This window comes from Zonotrichia albicollis, chromosome 14, assembly GCF_047830755.1.
Source record: "Zonotrichia albicollis isolate bZonAlb1 chromosome 14, bZonAlb1.hap1, whole genome shotgun sequence".
Classification (NCBI taxonomy): Eukaryota; Metazoa; Chordata; class Aves; order Passeriformes; family Passerellidae; genus Zonotrichia; species Zonotrichia albicollis.
This window is the reverse complement of record NC_133832.1, coordinates 11,040,094-11,058,521: the sequence shown is the minus strand read 5'-3', so window position 1 is coordinate 11,058,521 and position 18,428 is coordinate 11,040,094. Positions and strand designations below refer to the sequence as shown.

The following is an 18,428-nucleotide window of genomic DNA, read 5'->3' as shown; positions in this document are numbered from 1 at the left end:
GACTTACTTGTATATTTGACCTGAACTGGCCAGCAGAGTGACATTGCCAAAAATGTCACTAACTTTGCTATAGTGTAATTTGAAATGTTGCCACTCAGGTGCTCATTACAGACAGGGCCTGTCAATGTGATAAGAAAATGGATTTTGAATATGTATTCCTGAGTGCTAGGGCAGCAATGGCTGCCTTCCCTCACCACCACCCTTGCCCATGGAGGTATGACCCTTCTGGACTGTCCATTTGCTTACAGTGTTCATCTGTTCAAATGTTTGTGATTATTTCTCTTAGGGAGGAATGAAGGCTATGACTTCCACCTGCAGCCATCTTGAGGATGTCTCCCCAAGTGTGACATAACCACATCTTCCAGCATCTCCTCTAATCTATGCTTTAAAACAGAATGATTTATATGATAGTAAATACAACTCTGTGAGTTTTCTTGTAACATTTGCAGAAATGTGTATTTCATAGAATTTATTGCTTAAGATGTAGAAGTTTAGATTTCAGAGTACTTTGAAGTTAGGGTGGGATATTTTTTGTTTTTGTTTTTCCCAAGAGAGGATAAAAACCTATGAACTGCTAAATCCTTTATGTCTTTTTTTCCCTCTTTGTACTGTCAAGTAAAAACATTTCTCCCTTCAAGATCAGTTCTTAATTAATAATTAGTTATTAATTTTACATTGCTTAACTTTGAATCCTGCTTTGCTTTGTTCTGGTTGGCATTTATGCAGAATTGGGCAAGTCTCCTTTCATAACCTTAGGAGAATTTTTTACATTAAAGTGTCCTTGCCTTGGATGGGCTGTGTGTTTGTCATTCATACAGTTCCTAAAGATATTCCAGATGTGATACCATGAGGATCCCCAATAACTGATTTCCCATCAAAGCAGTTGCTCTGCCCTCTAACAAAATCCATAATTTTCACCAATGACCAAGAACATAAGTAATGCACAGAGTAACCAAGAACACCAATGAAGTGGAAAGCCTTGTTCTTTGCTTTTAGGTGTTCCCTGTACTTGAAACAAACCATCCTTGCATACAAGTTAAAAAAATAAATTATTTTTGCATGACAGCTTTTCTTTTCCTCTCTGTCTGTTTCCATGCTGCTGCTGGGCTCCTGGAGGGAGTTTTGAATCCAGAGGATTCAGCTGTGCAGAGTTAGGTGAGGCTACTGGAGAACTCAGAGGATGTGCCTTTTGCACTTGGGGTGAAACAAGTGAGATGGCACTGGGCTAATGGACTGGCAGACAGCAGGAAACACTTTTGAACAGTCTGGGTGTCCTATGGCCCTCTTGTTTGAGGAGACAGGGCTGTGTTTGAGGAGACAGGGCTGTGTTTGAGGAGACAGGGCTGTGTTGCACTGCTGTCCACAGTCCAGACTATCTCTAGGTGGGTTTTTGCCAGGTGGGTTTGTGTGAGTTCCTGTGGGCTTTGGAGGGACCCCAGCTAGGGCCCAGCCTTGCTTGTGTGCAAGGGGGATGCATCTGCTCCAGATGGCCGTTTTGTGCCACCAATGGCCATGCTTCAACAAACAGGAATGGTCCTGACTACCAAAAGAATGGGAGTCTCACATGCTCCCTTCCAAAGCAGACGACTAACAGTGATTACAAATGGTCTACAAAAATATATGTAATTACAGAAAAACAACCCTTAAACATTGTATAGGCACCTTTGGGTTGCTCTGGTTATGTTTTATGCCTATACATGTCTCTTCTGCAGATCTTGGAAGGCTAAAACTATTTCCTAAGACAAAGAGGCTTTTTCCAGAAATGCCAGGCTACAGACTCAGGGAGAGCATAACTGACTGAATTTCACCAGACACTGTCACCTGCAGCTTGGTGGCACAGCAAGAGGCCCCACACCTGCCTTGTTTTCACCTCACTAAAGGCAAGTTGGGTGTGAACAATGACAGAACTAAGTGGGCTGCAAGTCCATGATGCAGCAAGGTGGAGGTGGATGCTCCAAGTAACATTTGATAAGGCTGAAATGTTTACCTTTTTACTCCCTCTGAGTGTGTGAGTGAGACAGTGCAAACAATAAAAGATTTTCTAGGAAGCTCAAATTTTTTGTAAATAGGAATAAGTGCAATAAATGAACAGCCTGGTCTTAACAGGGACTACTGGGCAACAATGTTGCAAAGTTGTGGTTGAGGCATTTTCAGTTCATTACTCTGTTTCTGTCTAATTGAAGGCCAAATTTCATCTACAGTGAACTGTCCCATCATATTTTACACTGCATGTACATGTGTTGCTCTGTGCCTTTTTTGTATGTGTGCTTGTTGGTTGAAATTAGTCTTACCTTAATACAGTGCCATACAGTGGCAGATCCAGCATGATTTTCTCTTTCGTAAAATATTTAAAGGCTTTTTTTATCGTTACATAACTCAGCAAATGCACTGGCTGGTTTGCTGTCACTTGTGCCCATTGAAGCTTTCCCTTCTCCTCCCTGCCTTAAAGGTTTCCCAGCCTGCTGTGAGCCTGCAGCATCTGGTCCCTGGCAGTTCCTCTCCAGCTTTGCAAAGCCTGCTGAGCTGCTGGGTGCTGGCAGTGCGTGTGTGCAGCCCCAGCCTTCCCAGGGAGCTCTTCTGCTTTCCGAGTGCTGGGTGTACACCCCTCATTCACCTGGCCTCTCCTGGGAGCAGGAACAGGTGTGCCTGGGAATCATCCCTGGCAGATGATTGCACCGTGTAGGGATGCATGCAGTGGGAAGAACTCTGCCCAGGGGCTGTTTCCTATTGAACTGTCCCCTCTTGACTCGAGGCTGAGGCTGCATGTGGAAAACCTGCAGTACACAAGCAGCAGCTGCTCAGCCGCTTTGCAGTGCAGTCAGCTGAGGATAACTGGTTTGCCTGTGGTTGACTCCAGAAGTGCATTGTTCTTCTGAAAAATACATAAAATAGGCCAGAAGATGCCATTTCTGTTTAAAGCTGAGAATGTCGTTTCAGTTTCTAGTGTAAATTATTAAGACAAAGGCTTGTATTGTTTCTTTTGGGTACCCAAGTGTCTGGAATTGCTGTAGGCTTAAACAAGGTGGAAACAGAGAGAAGCTGGTGGTGCCTGTGAGACAAGAAGTAGATGCTTGGTTATGGCAACAGTAATTTGGAAATTATATTGATTTCCTACAATGACTTAGGTGTCATGAGCTACAGATCCTTTTAGAGAGCAGCAGCTGCATTTTGTTGGTATGACTTCCCACATGATGTCAGTATTGCCTGCTGCTTCCCTCCCACCATCTCCTTCAGGCTGCAGCCCCACAGGGCACAGTCCCTCACTGTGCTCTGTTCCCCTGCCAGCCCTCCCGCCCCGTCCCCTCGCTGCCACAGCCCCAGCTCTGCAAGTGGCTTTGTAGCTCACGGTGCTGCCCCAGTTCTGGCCCCTCCCCAGCACAGACAATGCTGCTCCTCTCAGCTCTGCCTTTGCCTCCCCTGCTCCCTGCCTGTGCCTGTGACAGCCCTCCTGCAGCATTCAATCAATACAATATCCCAGGCTGGTTTTCTTCCCTTTTCTACTGGAGCACCCACCCCTTTGGAATCACTTCCTTCTCATCCACCCAGCACAGCCTCAGCCCTCCTGCTTGGTTCCTACCCAGCCCAGCTGTTCCATGGTTTTTCACCATGTAACCTTTCCTTTAGCCTTATGCATTCCTTGTGCCCCTCCATTCATGTGCTCCTTCTCTCTGCTGCATGTACTGGGCTTTTAATGTTTTATTTTCCTGGGCACATACTTTTGAGAACACAGAATCATTCATCATCATCTATTTGAGGCAGCTCTAAAGAACATGCAGATACTTAAACTTTGCTACTCACACTGCCAGCAACATTGACTTCACTCACACTGTTATCAGGAGTGCAAAGGCATTTAAGGCAGTATTTTTTCTCTCTCACATTTCCTTTGATGAAATATAATAACCTTTACACAGAAACTGGCTGGGATTTCACCTGCAGTGAAACCTGCAGAGTTATAAGCATGAACTTTGGGAATCAGAATGAAAATTAAATCTTGCTAAGCAACATCCTGCCCCCAACTTTTGAGTCAATCAATATTGGCTGAAGTTTTCATTTAGCTCTTGGAAGTACCTTTTACTGACATGACCAGAATATCTCAAATACTGATGTAAACCGATGAAATAAAAGACAGCATCACATGCCATAAGTTTGCACCTTTATTTTTTAAAAATGAAATAGTCAAAGTACTTTCTTTTTCAAATATCGACACATAATATATTAACTTTCAATATTTACAGTGTGTTGCTGGGATGTTCTTGTAGAAAATGCATGCTTCTGGTCTGAAACCCAGAGCAAAATGCATCAGACCATTTAACTGCAGCCATATAACATAAACCTGTACAGTATCCAGTCACTATTCAGCACAGGAGTTAGAGCAGGAATAAAAAAATTGGGATCTATTGTTTCCTAGCAACGAGGCTGAGGCCATTATAACACAATTTCTGTAAGATCAGAACCTCTAACTGGTGTTAGACAGAAAGTGAAGATCTTGGCATACATTGTAAACATTTTTTACTGTTGATGAGAAAGCTAAAAAGGAACATTACTTTGACATATATTGTATGCTATGCTTCTCGTTCTTGTTTATTGACACTTCTGCCAGAAGAGTATGAAGATTTTAATGTTTTATCATGGTTCATACAAGTAAAATACTGTCAAGGACACAATCTGATATACTAACATTTATTAAAAGGCTAAAGTCCACCACGAGATCTAAGGAAAAACTGGAAATTGTCAAACACGTTTCCTTAGACAAATAATGGCAGGTGACAAATGCCCAGACAAATCCACAGCGAGTCCAACCCCACCATTCCCAGTTTCTGCCTGAAGTGATTCCTCTGGCAGTCAGGGTGCTTTCCACCTGGTAATGTTTTGTATCAAGGAGAGGTTTCCGTAGCAGCCAGCGTTTGATGGGCAAAGCCCTGGGGCTGTTGGTGCAGCCTGAGCCGGTGTCACCCGGGTGTCCCCGCGCCCGGCGAACGCCCGGACACACGGACGGACACCCCGGGCACCGCCTGTCTCCTCTGAACCAGAGCTCCTCTGCTGAACCACTTTCCCTTCTGGAACAGCACCTTGGCTTCCAACAGCTCACCCTGGAGGAGCTGCTGCCCCTGCCCAGCCCTGGGGGGCTCCGTGGGCAGGGGGTGCAGGGGGGACCCCAGAGCACGGCCAGGGCACGAGGCCACCTCTGCCCAGTGCCAGCTGAGGGATCAGACCAGAGAGCTCAAGCCAAAGAGCCAAGGTGTGTATACCCACTTGCACATTGACCAGTTCATATATATTTATTTGGCTATGTTCTACATAGATATCTATATATATATATTTATAACTTTGAAATGTTCTAGATTTACTAAATAAATATGAAAGCAAAGGAAATGTTACTTGTACACGCTATTTGTTTGGCGGTCATAAAAAATATAGCATGTATTTCTCATGGTAGGTACTTTGCTACAGGATAGTGTGCAATAGTGGATTTTATTTATTTTTATTTTTATTTATTTTATACTTTATTTTAATTATTTTATTTTATTTTTCCCTCTTTCAGAGCCTTGTTTGCAGTGCAGAATGCTAGCATCAAATTATCTGATCTAAATAACAGTAAAAATTTCCATGCTATTGTTTTTCTTTTTTCTCAATTGGGTCTCTTTGTTATAGTGCAAAATACAAAATTAAAAAAAAAAAAGAAAAAGGAGAACTATATTAAAAAACCCCAAACCCACTGAGAAATTGCTCTAACTACTCAGAAAAAAAATGAAAAAATGGAGACTGAAATATTCCCTGCCTCCATCTGAGGTTGTTGATGAACAAGACGGTCCAAAGCTATTTGTTCATGTAGTTCTCACAAATCACTGCTGGCTGGCCCATGTGGAGCTGTGATATGACTTCAATCTCCCATGCTTGCTCCTTCAGCAATAACTTGTTTCTTGAGCACTGTCATCTCAACACATTTATATTTAGTTTCCTAAATTTAAGAAACTGTTATGACGAAGGCATTTTTTTGCTTGTGTAACTGGGCCATGTAATGTCATGTGACTCTTAATGAAACCATATTTTCATAAGAAATATTGTTCAAAATGCACCTTAGACTGCACCCAGGAAATGGGAAAATGCCAAATCTACTTTCAAAGACAAACTTTTAACACATTTAACTCTTTGACCTTTTGGCATAACATGAGAACAACAGTAATCAAGGCAGTATTAAAAACCACAGCTGTAGGTAATACAAAGTGCATTTCCTGCATATAATACAAATATAACTTTAAGAAACTAAAGGCACAAGCTAACTAAATATGTATTACATACTAGAAATGCACTGTTCAAGGTAACTCTAATAGCTCCAAATATTTGTTTATAACGGATATTTAAAGCAGTTTGAAAATGATCCTCATTAGTGAATTGCAAAAAAGTATAATTGCTTAAAATATAAGTAAAATAGACTCTAATATTGACATCTTGGATCAGTGATAAAATACATCATCACATTTATGAATGCACTCTCTATATACAATTCATAAATTATTCTTCCATTGATTAAAAGTGTATTAGAGGCTCAAGGATTTGAAGGTCCATTTTTAGGCTGGTGTGGAGGTATTCAAATTCTCTGTGATTTGATGGAAAATTACAGAAATCGGAGCTGTCAAACCCGGATGTCGCCAGCTCCCTGTTCTGTACATTAGTTAATGATGAGCCTGATCACAATGTGTATGTGCAGATTTTGGTCCACAGGTCCCCCTGGCTGGGGACAGATGAGGATTTCAGGGGCCAGGCTCCACCTCAGCCTGATCCTGCACCCCCAAAAGCTGCGCTGGCTCCCAGGGGAGCAAAAGGAATCTGGGAAGAGACTGCAATGGGCTGAGGCTGAGACCTGAGCTCAAACCCCAGAGAGGGGCTCAGATCTCTGGTGCCAATTCAGGCTCATCTCTAACTTGGGTACAGTCTGCTCCACTTGCCCAAAAACAAAGGAAAAAAAGAAAACTGGGGGGAAAAAAGACAGAAGGATAAAGAATGCACTTGGTTGGCTTCTGAAAATATGAGCAGAAATTGTTTCAATATATTTACTACGTTTGTTCTGAAAGAAATGTGCAATAACTTCACTCTTAGAGATACACAGGCTCTATAACAAGACTTCTAGATCCCTCTGGAAAGCTGCTTGCCTGTCCCCCCCTCCCTGTGTGCCTGACCCACCTCCTGAAAATCAGGTCTTATAAAAATGACAAGCTGGAGGAAGGATCACCTACTCTGCTATGAAGTAACTGTGCCAGTAGTGCATGTTACCTTGGGAAATAAAAATTTCTGTCCATGCAATATAATGCTTTTCTATGTGCTCTAGATATTGAGCTAAAAAGTGAAGAGTCATCCCCGAAATGTTCTATGTTTATCAACATATTTACTATCCACACTTAGGTTCATCAACTCCCAACCCACTAATCTTCTTCAGACTCGAAAAAATGAGTATTACAACAGGATTATTAATTTGAGATGAAATGAATGTGATGTCTGAACCCAACAACACTGCACCTTCCAAATCATCTGTGTGAAGACAAGTCTTGGCCCAGTGACTACGGACAGGACTGATGATGCACGGCCTGACACTGCTCTGTGAGGGCTCCCAGCTGGGGTGTCCCCAAAGCACTGGGTTAAAGCCCAGCCTGGAGCACACCTGCCAGTGGAGGGCCTACTGAAGACTACAGTGCCCACTGAGCCCGCTTTAGCCACCCCATCTCTGGCTGAAGCCTGGCCAGCACAGTGCCACCAAGCAGACTGGCAGCTCTGTGTGTGCCGCCAGACCCCAGCATATCCCAGTGCTGAGGAAAACCCTGGGAGAGAGGCCTGACATGCACGGGTGGACACGTGACGTTCAGCATGGAGCAGCTGGCAGGTGGCCATGGCTGAGCAAAGGCCATAGGAACATCCTTGTACGTACTGAATCCAACCCAAGTCAGATTTCCCAGGTTAGAAAATCCCTTTGCTTTTAACTGTGAGGAATATGTGTGGGGTTGGTGAGCAGCTGCAAAGTTTCCATACACAGTCTGGTTTCTGTATGCAATCCCTTGAACTTAGGGGAGATCTCACTGGGATAAAAGACACCCAGTAAATAAGAGTTGCAGAATCAGGCTCTGTAACCATTTAAATAACTGGTGAATTATTAAATCAACAACAACAAAAAACTTGTGTTTCTTTAGGAGAAGGCAGAGCACGTGGCGCTCGCCCCTACCCCGCGGGGCTGTGCGGTGTCACCCTGGGCACCTCGCGCGCAGGTCGCGCCGCTCGGCTCGCAGGACTCTGCTTCTGAAATTTTTGAATACTGCCACACAAGAACTAAAAATTGTCACTGTCATCTCTCAAAGAGTTAAACAAACGATATTAAAATACCATCTTCTGTCACATTTAAAGGCAGTTGGATATGTTTTTTCCTCTATATTTATATATACAGAGTTCTGATCTAGAAAAACCAATACAATAAACCATTTTACGATTAAAAACAGGCAGTCTTTGGTGACGCAAAGGCAGAGATTTTCTTTGTTACCTTCTGCCTATTTCACTCTGTCTCATGAAGTGAATATTATTGGCACTGTCAGAAAGTTCGAGATACTGCTCCACAGATAAAACAAAATATCCATCGTAGCCTTGTACCCGCCCAGTGCTTAAAAGCTGCTGTTTCTCTCCATCTGTCCACGCCCGAATTCCTTCTTCCCCCTCCTGCAGCCGCCTCTGCTCCTTAGTCCAGGCCTGAGCCACGGCTCGCTGCCTGGCTATCTCCAGGACATGGTTCTTCTCCTCCTCCACCGTGGTTCCGTAGCGCACGTTGAAGCAGAGCGCGCCGTGCTGCAGCTGGATGTCGGCAAAGCGTCTAGTCCTGCCGTTGATCACCGACGTCATCTGCGACACCGTCACGTTGACGCCGTTCTCCAGGATGCGGCGCCCGCCCGTGCTGCCAATCAGGGCCAAATCTTCTTCCAAAGAGCCCAGCTTGATGAAGTAATGGGTGTCCCGGCCCTCGATGGTGAAATGCAGATTCTCCAGATAATGAGCGTTGTTGAGGATGGCAGCAATGCGCCGGCTGTCCTCGTTAGCCACCCCGATAATGTCAGCTGTCACTATACCGTCCTTTATAGCAAATTTGATGCCTTTTCCAAATACTGAAGGAACAGCTGCAAATCTCAGTTGCTTCACTCCTTCAGAACACTTGCCATCACTATACCTGGGCGTCATAGGAAGTTGGTCTAAGGATATAAAGTTTCGGAGTTGCTTTTGTAGCTCACATTGAATACCAAGGATAGTCTGGAAAAGAAAACATCAGTCAAGTTTGCAGGCAAGGTACCTCACCCTACTCATCTCTTAATTGCTTAGAATGGCTCTTCAATTTGTTTGGAAAGTAATGTGCACAGCTGGAACCTGGACATGTGCACAGGCTTTTTAATCGCTTACGGTAGTGCTTTCTGTCTCTTGGATTCCTTCATTTCTAGGAAACAAATGCAAACAATCTATTTATTACAAATGCTATTTTTGTATTTGTTCTTTTTATTTTTCCTCCCCTTTGAACTGTTAGTCTAATGGCTGTTTTTTCAGCCCTTCACAGTTCAGGGAAACCTGAATTCAAAGCCATGTCCTTTCATGTGGCTCTACTTAGTCTCTGTGTGTTTAATTACATCTTCTGTAGAACTGTGGTAATGACTTTTATAGCCCATTCTTTAAGGAAAGCAGGTTGTGAAGGTCTTGAGACACTAGAACAATAGGCAAGTACATCACATCTGTCAATCTTGCTCCCCATACAGGCTAGAAGAAACCTCACTCCAAGCCCCTCTTTGTCTTTTAACACTATCACTACATCTTGCTGTGCCTTGGAAAAGCTTAACATCTCAGTGATAATTTTCCATGGGCATGCTCCACATCTGGCATGAGCTCCAACCCTCCAGCCTTCTGCACTTGGTGAATGCTAACTGTCTTAAATGCTGGGAACATGAATGTGAGCTCTCAAATGTTCTATGCATCTCTTTCCTGACTACAATAGAGGAAAGGCATCTTTGCAAAATCATGTTTCTTTGTTAACAGATGCTCATATGCCGAATGCGAATGCCTGCTCAGAATATCGGCAGTTGGTCCTGTTGCAGTCACATTGATTGCTGGACTCTGATAGCTGCTGTCTGGCTCTTTGTTACTGAAAACAAGCCCTGGAGTAAGGCTAAGATTTACAGACCCCTTACAAATCCATAGCAGCATTTCTGTTTCCTGCAATAATTATGCAGAGCTACTGACTTGTAAAGCTGTTTATGCCCTCAGTGATTTTCCAGTGCTTGTGGCATCTTTGCTAACAAAGATGAAAATCTGCTGTTCTGGTTTTTTAATTCCACAAGATCTTCTGTGGGTTTTTTTCAATATTCACAACAAATACTTTTACTCTTTTGTGTATTCTGTGCCTCAAATTTGGGTATTTTCTCTATAAATAGCTGCACATTTTCTTCACTGTGTTGCTAAAAGCTTCTCCTTGAACCTCTCCCCCACTCTGATGACAGTACATAATTGACAACATTAAAGTTTCTAGCATTCTTAAACAAATTGCTTTGCCTTATACGTTAAAAGATATAGTCATGTTTTTTCCTTGATATCGAATATTTTCTATTAAAACTCCTTAATTTAGTATTAAAAGCAGCTGAAGACAATGTTTACTAACCTTTCCAGGATCCCACTCCTGGGTTTTTGTTTGAAGCTGTAGAAGTTCATATGTTGTCCCCAAAGCTTCTATCTCTGGTTTTGGGAATCCAGGCAGCACGTTGTGCAACTGGAAACCAAACAGCTCTAGCCAACTTCCAATGTCTACAAAACAAGAAATAGATGCTGGCAAAAAGGCTCATAAATCCTAGAAAAAGTGAGGGCTGTCTGTAGAAATTCCAGCTATGCAGAAATAATGATTTCACATCAATTTATGTTTCCTGCACTAGCTACAGCATTTACTTTAGCAAAGAAATTATTTGGTTACAAAGCATAGCTATACTAAAATCAATAGTGCTCCTTCTATCTATTTGTAATAGAAAAAATTCAAATTAGGCTGCTTCCATTCTTCCCCTTATTTTAGCACTGAGAAAAGCAACAGAAACAGCTATTAATTATTTTCTTGGTTACCATAAATGTTAGAGAAAACAGATCAAGCTCAGTAAGATGCAATCTATTAAATAAATTACTTCAATAGATTTAAGATTAGAGACTTTTTGTATGCAAAAGATTTCCGGAATGTTGAATCCATACTACAATTCAAGAGGAAGTTTTATTTTTGTTAGAGGCATTTTCATGAGAGACAGGGTACTTTTACCTGTTGTATACTTAGCAACGTCTTGGATTTTGCCAACTGGGTAATTATTTTCAAACGAGTAGAGATTAAATGGTTGTGGGACAGCATTCAGATGCTTCCATATACGATGATTTGGTGTCGTCCACCGACCAGCAATGACGTCATAGTCCCGCTGCCCCAGATGGACTAATTTAGTAAGAGGATCATAGAGTCCTCCATGAAAACCAATGATAACCTCAAAGTCTGGATTGGTGTCCTGGTAGATCTCTCCGTAAGGGGTGTACAAAATTTCTTTTATGACTTGGCCTCGACTGCTAAACACAGCTAGAGGCGTCCCAGTGTTATCGCAAGCAACATAATATTCTTCTCCACTGCTTAATTCCATTGCAATGAGATGACCTTGCAGATCATAATATAGGGATGTTATTTCTGAGCTAGTGTGATTGTATAAGTGAGTAACTCTTATTGGGTTGGAGAGATCAGCATAAAAGAACTGTAAGTGTTGTCCTAGGCTTGATTTGCTTGCAACTCGTCTTCCAAGACCATCATAACAGTATTGCACAGTCCAGCCAGACACTTTGTTATAGGCTTTGTTCAGCAAACCATTAGAGTTGTACTCGAAGATCTCATTGCCTCTTTGCCTGAGAAAACCATCTTCGTCCATTTTATACTGAATTTCCCCAAGCCTGGTAATGCGATCTCTCAGGTCGTATCTCAGAGGAGTGAGGCGCGCGCTGTTCCCGTGGCTCAGCAAGTTGATGTTGCCATTAAGGTCGTAGCTGTAGCGCCACTGGGTTTTATCATTCACAGACACAGTCTGGAGCTGACCATCAGCATCATATTCGTAAAAATACCTCGTTATGTTGGCATCTACCCCCACACGTATGTCACAGATCACCATGCGACCCATGTTATCATACTGGATGGTCATCCAGTAAGCAATAGACTTGAGAATTTCATACTGAACTTCTATCACCTGACCATTGGCACTGAAGATTTTGGTATGCTTCATCACAGTGGTGGTTATCACTTGATTTAAATCGTAATTAATGACACTGAATTTCCCAAATTGTTCAGTCCTGCCAGAAACATCGACGTAACGGTACAGATCTATGGGGAGGGGCGTCTCGTTGATCATGGCCTGCATGCTGGTGACACGGAAGTTGTTATAGCTGTAGTCAAATCTGGCATTTACAAGCCCTTCTTCACTAAACCTGAAGATTTGGCGACCAATAAGTGGACCTGTCCAAAACAAACATGGGAAAGAGGAAAAACAAGAATTATGTGCCTGGTTTACTTTATCCTACAGATCTAGGTCAGACAGGATATGACCTCAGGTATGCTCTTTAGGCTTACTACTCCTTAGCTGTCTCAGAAAATACCATTAACTAAGAATATGTTAGATTGTTCTCTCACAAACCTTCATTAATGCTTGCTCTACAAGTTATTTATATTTTATTAATATTTGTTTAAGTGAATGCTGTTTTATTCATAATTATGATTTCTATTTACTTACAAGATAATTCTAAACTAAAATTATTTCACATGGTGATTTCCTTCCTCATGTAAGCAGCTCTTCTGAATTTATATTATATTACGGTGCAAACAGGGAAACTTGAAAATACAAACAATAAACCAACTTGATTTAGTATTTAGCAAATATCCACACAGAGGAATAAAACCAACAAAACATCCTAAGAGCTATTCCACACCAAGCAATAAAAAGAAAACTGTATTTCAAGTGGGACAGCTATTTACACCTATGGACACAGACACAGAGATATACACACATATTTTTCTAGCGAAACGTAAAATATAAGAAATTGTAAACATAAAAATAATGGAATTTCATGCCAGGTAAGTGCAAGATCAGGGTGTTGTGAATGAGGAACGAGGAGAGAAAAACTTTAGCAAAGCAGCCACACTTAGACAAACCTGTTTGCCTGTATCTGATGGTACAGATGAACCCATCATGCATTAAATGTATTGTTTTAATAACCCCAGAAGACTCCTCGTAAGTGAAGGTGACTTGCGTGGTGTCGTAGAGGATCTCGGAGAGCCGGGACTGTTTGGTGTACTTGTAGAGGACCCTGCGGCCCGTGCCGGGGTACAGGGTCTGCAGCAGCCGCCCGTCGCGGGCCAGGTCCTGCACGAAGGCGGCGCCGCTGTCGGGCGGGGTGTAGATGTTGCGGTAGTAGCCCACGGACAGCATGGTCTGCAGCGCGTGGCGCACCATGCTGGGCATCGTCACCGACTGCAGCGACTCCGACTGGTCGTACTCGAAGATGTAGCGCCGCTGGCTGTGCAGCAGGAGCATCACCGACTGCAAGCAAACAGCAACAGCACAGTCAGAGGGCACCAGGCACTTGGGGAGCCGGCCAGGGAGAGCCTGCAGCCTACGGAAATGCTGAAACAACCACTCACTCTCGTAGTTTGCTCTTACTGTTTGTACAATTCCAAGTGAAGCTTTCGGCTCCAGGAGACCTGGCCAGCAAGGTGGTACAAAACAGGAGGAGAATCATAGCAAGTCTAGACGTAAGGGCCTCCAAACTGGAAGGCAGATGTGGCTCTCAGTAGCATTTCAGCCTCATGCTGACTTGCTATGTCGCTTTGAAATATTTAGGGCATCCTCTCAGGAAGCAAAAACGGGGAGATTTTGTGCATGTACAAGGTGTTTAGCTTTTATTGGCATTCTGCTTATCTCCAGCACAGACCTAGCCCTTTTCCTGTATATCTACATGGCCCCAGAGTTCATAATATCTCCATGCCTACAGATGGATGAAAATACTCTGCAGATTCTTTGGTGTGACTACTTCTGTTGCTTATTTTTAATGTTTACAAAGACTATAATTTCTGTACAGGTACTTGGTATTTGCCCTGTGTTGGTTAATTGTGGCTCATTAATGAAATCTGGCAGATGAATGTGAAAGCACATCAGATTTTTTCTATTGATAATTAAAGTTTGGGTTCTGTATGCCTTCTCACCCACCATGGAAAGTCACAGTGTCACAGATCACAAGCTGGCAGGTGAACAGTCACTGTTGAAACAAAGATATTGAAAACACAGACTGAAAATCTATGGGGAGCTTTGTCACCTTGCCCCAGCTCTAGTAAGTGGCTTGGCTGGACCAGAGCACTGCACATTCCTTGCCTTGTCTGAGCTGTGCTGGAGCACCAACACTGCCCAGCTCTTAGCCCACAGCTCAAACCTACCAGGCACATAAGCAAATTTGTCAGGCATCTGCAGGACTGAGACATCGCACAAAACAAAGCCTTACATGGAACAGCATGAATCCTTTGTCATAGAGTATTAGGGAAAGAAATCAGAAAACTAGGATCTTTTCCCCTCTAAGCTCAAAAATCTTCTCTGGGAAGAAAACACGTTAAGATCAGCCCTGCAGTGTGTTAAGTAACACTGGCCCTCAGCCATTTTTCTCTAACAAATAAACCAACTGCCCATTCAAAGGGGCAGAGATAGGCTCAGCCTTGGCCATCCTCTGTGCACCCCCAGCTCCCTGCCTGCCCAAGATGTGTCTCTTCCTGCCCTTGGCAAAAGACATCTGTCACCTGTACAGCAGCCAGAGAGCACCAACATATGGCACTCCAGCTCCCCCTCTGCCAACTGGTGACGGCAGACCTTCACACCCAGCCTTTTCTATCACTTTACTGCTGCTCCACCAACCATTTCCAACATGCACCGTGTTTGTTTTGTTTCCACCTTCAGTCAAGAGTCTCCAGTCTGCAGTAAACCACTGGCTGAACTCTCTCCTAGCCCTGCTGTGACGCCTCTCTCTATATACTGCTCCCGTGCCTGTTTTTAAGCTGTCTGCCATTGACAGAGTATGAATAACAATATCAGAAACATCCCCAATATAACTTTAGTGCCCCTGCGTACCATTTTTACAGCACTTTGTAAAAGTGCTTTGGCTTTTTCACTATTGTCCAGGATAATAAAAAGATAGACAGTACAAGGGCTGGAGGCTGAGTATCCTCTCAAGCCTATTAGAGGATACCATAAAGAAAAAAAAATTAATTCCCAATTCATCCTAATAACATTACAATAGATTTTTCAACACTGCACAAATTGGGTTCTAATTGTTTTAAAGGATTTCAGAGGGTAGCTCATAAAACATCCAAAAATCTGTCATTTTATTAAAGCAACCAGAGCCTGGTCAACCACATAATGATTGATGCCGTATGGTGTATCAAGACAAACAGCCAGTGGCCAATTACTGGGGGCTCTGCTGGGAATAGACAAATGCTGAGCATCACCACTAGATGTCATTTCTGTCCAACAGACATACACAGACACTCATCTGTTTTGTCTGCCAGATTTTGAAAGTGAGTTTGGAGTATTCAGGAGATAACAGTTTTTACTAATTGAGGAAAGTGACCAAACAAGAGGAACTGAATCTCATCAGTAAGAATTATTTACAATGCTAATGTCATAGTGCTTTTTAATATCTTATTTATTTGAGCTAATTTTCTAAGGGGCAGAGATTTTTGAAGGTGTACAATTAACTCATCTAGTGATAAAAATGAAGAATTAAATAACTATGAATTGGAAGCGACCTATAGAATTGATTTTTTTTTAATGTAAGGAATTATTGGATCTTACAAGGCTTCAGAAAACCTTTAGCAATCATTACATAATTAACACAATGAGTTATTGACTTTAATGAAGCCACAAAGTTATATTTCAATGTCTAATTTTGACAGTGAATTAATCTTTCTTTGGCACAAGAAACAACAGTCACGGAAGTACATTAAATAGCTGGGAGATTATTGTCCATGGTGTGAATGACTTTCCATAATTTTAATGACAAGTTACTGCATTACCCAAGCTGCTACCTGAACCAGTAAGCTTTTGCCACTGCTTCTACAAGATCAGGATTTGGCCTTTTGTGTAGAATTCTAGAATAACAGTGTTAAGTTATATGACTTTATTTATAATCTCATCATAAAGTAAGAACAAACGAAGTGGTTTGGAAAGATAAGAAGCATACATCTTTCCAAAATTACAGTCCATTAGGTCCAAAGAAAAAAGTAAAAGATTCCTCCAAAAGGCACATTGCCCAAATATTTGAAAGCTGTAGAAAATGCCTGTTTACTTGTAATTTCCTAAAGAGCATACAGACAAAAAAAGCCCTGACAAATTTATCTGAAACAAACTTCTGAAGCTCCTGGGGTTTGCCCATCTTGTTAACACATGCAAGAACCACACTGCATGCAGACAAGAAGGAATCACATTTCTATGCATTTTCCAGTCTTGATAATTTTTTTTCACTGGGTTAGGTTTAAGTTTTTTGAGGATCTTAAATACATTAAAAATAAGTACAGCAGAGTTTATCTTAGAAGTACACATTTGGAACCCTTTAATATACAAGTAACTTCAAAGTCACTGGATTTCCTGTGTGGATTTCCTCCTATCAACGTTACCTCTTCTGCCCCACACCCCCCATAGCCTTTTCCTGTGGTTTACAGGTTCAGAGAAAATGTTCTGCTAACTCTGGGTATACTGGATAGTCCAAGATGCTGCTATTTAAAAAACTTTGAATATGAGTTTGCACTGAGTTCTGAAAGCTTTAAAAATACAGACTGGCTTTCTGGTTTTGAAAGACAAGACCAAACAAAATGCTATTACAGATGAAGATGGTCCTCCTTGGTTTGTACAATATTTACCTCCATGTTTTGTGACCATTGCCTCTAGACATAGATGGAACTTACAATATTCAGGGAATTTAGATGCAAAGTCACCACAAAAGCAGAGCAATAAATAATTTCATATCAGTATTTCTTCCCAGAATGGCCCCCATAAATACTGCAGTAAGCTTTCTCAGAGGATCAATCCCTTGTTTAAAATACAACATTGAACACGTAAGCTTGTGCTCACGGGTTCCTAATTTTGGCTTGAAAGAACTGTTTGTGGGGAGAAAAAGTTCTCTTTCAGGACTGTTATCTTTCTGACTGTTATCCAGAGCAGCAACTTGATTTTCAGCAGTTAGGGTGTCTTTTGTTCACTTGAACTTGGACTGAGACTGAAAAGTTGTTTTGATTTACCAATTAAACAAGCCTGAGGTGCTGATAACTTTCTTCAGAACTAAACTGTGTCAGGTTTGAGCAGGTGATAGATATGTACGTCTGAGCATATCCAGAGACATTTTTATCTAGTTATGTAATTCTATGCATTTTCTGTTTTAAAAGTCTTAAATACTCTTGCAAGAGGCAGCATTAGCAACATAGCTCAAAAATTATATAATAAATATAATAAAGAAATACAATATTGAAAATAAATATAATAAACCCCAAATTTTTTTGCCTTGGCACAAACCCCACTTTTAAAATAATTTACCTTTTCTAGATATGTGTAACTCCATATTTTACCATCTGCCCATGTTCTGGAGACGATGTTCCCACTTGCATCATACTCCATTTTCTCAGTCCAGGTTCCTCTTTGGATGTAGGTGACCAATCCAGAGTGGGAATAAGTGATATTGACCTCATTGTACTTGCTGATGGGGGACCACAAAATGGGGCGTCCTGTTTGGTCGTACATGATCCGAAGAGTGAATTTCCGATGATCATCATAAATCTTCCCTGTTCTGGTCACGTGGTCAAAGTCAATGGAGAGCAGGTTTCTGTTGTGGGTCTAAACACAGAGGTACAGTACAGTAAGGACACAAGGCTGACAGGTCTCTGTCAGCCCTAATCAAAGTGAGCAATGCTTTAACTTTGTGAGTTGGGCCTTAGTGAAGACAAGAAAAGAGGAAAGATTCAGATGAGAAACGGGAAAATTGTTCCTTGCACTCAGTATTACTATATTTGGCATTACAAGATGTTTCCATGGTATAAACCCTCACCTCTGTTCTCACCTTTTCCTGAATTTTTCTTCTTTCTTCTCAGCTGTGGATTAAATTCTTGATTCCAGCCAGAGATGTGTAGTTAAATCCACACACTAAGAAAGATCTACTATCTCGCATCCTCTCTTGAATTCTGTTAACACTGACAGGTCAGCTGGTGCTCTGGGACAGCCCTCACAGCACATGCTGGTGCTGCAAAGGGCAGAGCTGACCCTGCTCAGCAGTGTCCTCACAAAGCCACCTCCCCCCAGACTCTCAGAGCCAGCAGCACTGGCTGGTACCGG

At 42.2% G+C, this 18,428-nt stretch overlaps 2 protein-coding genes across 8 annotated transcripts in view; one reads left to right on the top strand and one right to left on the bottom strand.

Moving 5' to 3' along the window:
- The window catches only part of SH2D1A (SH2 domain containing 1A), a 38,565-nt gene extending 36,290 nt beyond the window's left edge, over window positions 1-2,275 (top strand). Inside the window, exon 5 of the mRNA XM_074551550.1 lies at window positions 287-2,275. Within this exon, the coding sequence (XP_074407651.1) occupies window positions 287-327 (41 nt within the window). The 3' untranslated portion in view covers window positions 328-2,275. The remainder of the gene's footprint in view (window positions 1-286) is intronic.
- A 3,552-nt stretch (window positions 2,276-5,827) lies between these two features.
- TENM1 (teneurin transmembrane protein 1) overlaps window positions 5,828-18,428 on the bottom strand; it is a 770,124-nt gene continuing 757,523 nt past the window's right edge. For all 7 annotated transcript variants that reach the window (XM_026791932.2, XM_005484457.4, XM_074551699.1 and 4 more), the window contains 5 exons: window positions 17,637-17,933; window positions 13,220-13,607; window positions 11,306-12,526; window positions 10,670-10,812; window positions 5,828-9,279 (listed from right to left, as the gene is read on the bottom strand). In XM_026791932.2, the coding sequence (XP_026647733.2) occupies window positions 8,521-9,279; window positions 10,670-10,812; window positions 11,306-12,526; window positions 13,220-13,607; window positions 17,637-17,933 (2,808 nt within the window). In that variant the 3' untranslated portion in view covers window positions 5,828-8,520. The remainder of the gene's footprint in view (window positions 9,280-10,669; window positions 10,813-11,305; window positions 12,527-13,219; window positions 13,608-17,636; window positions 17,934-18,428) is intronic.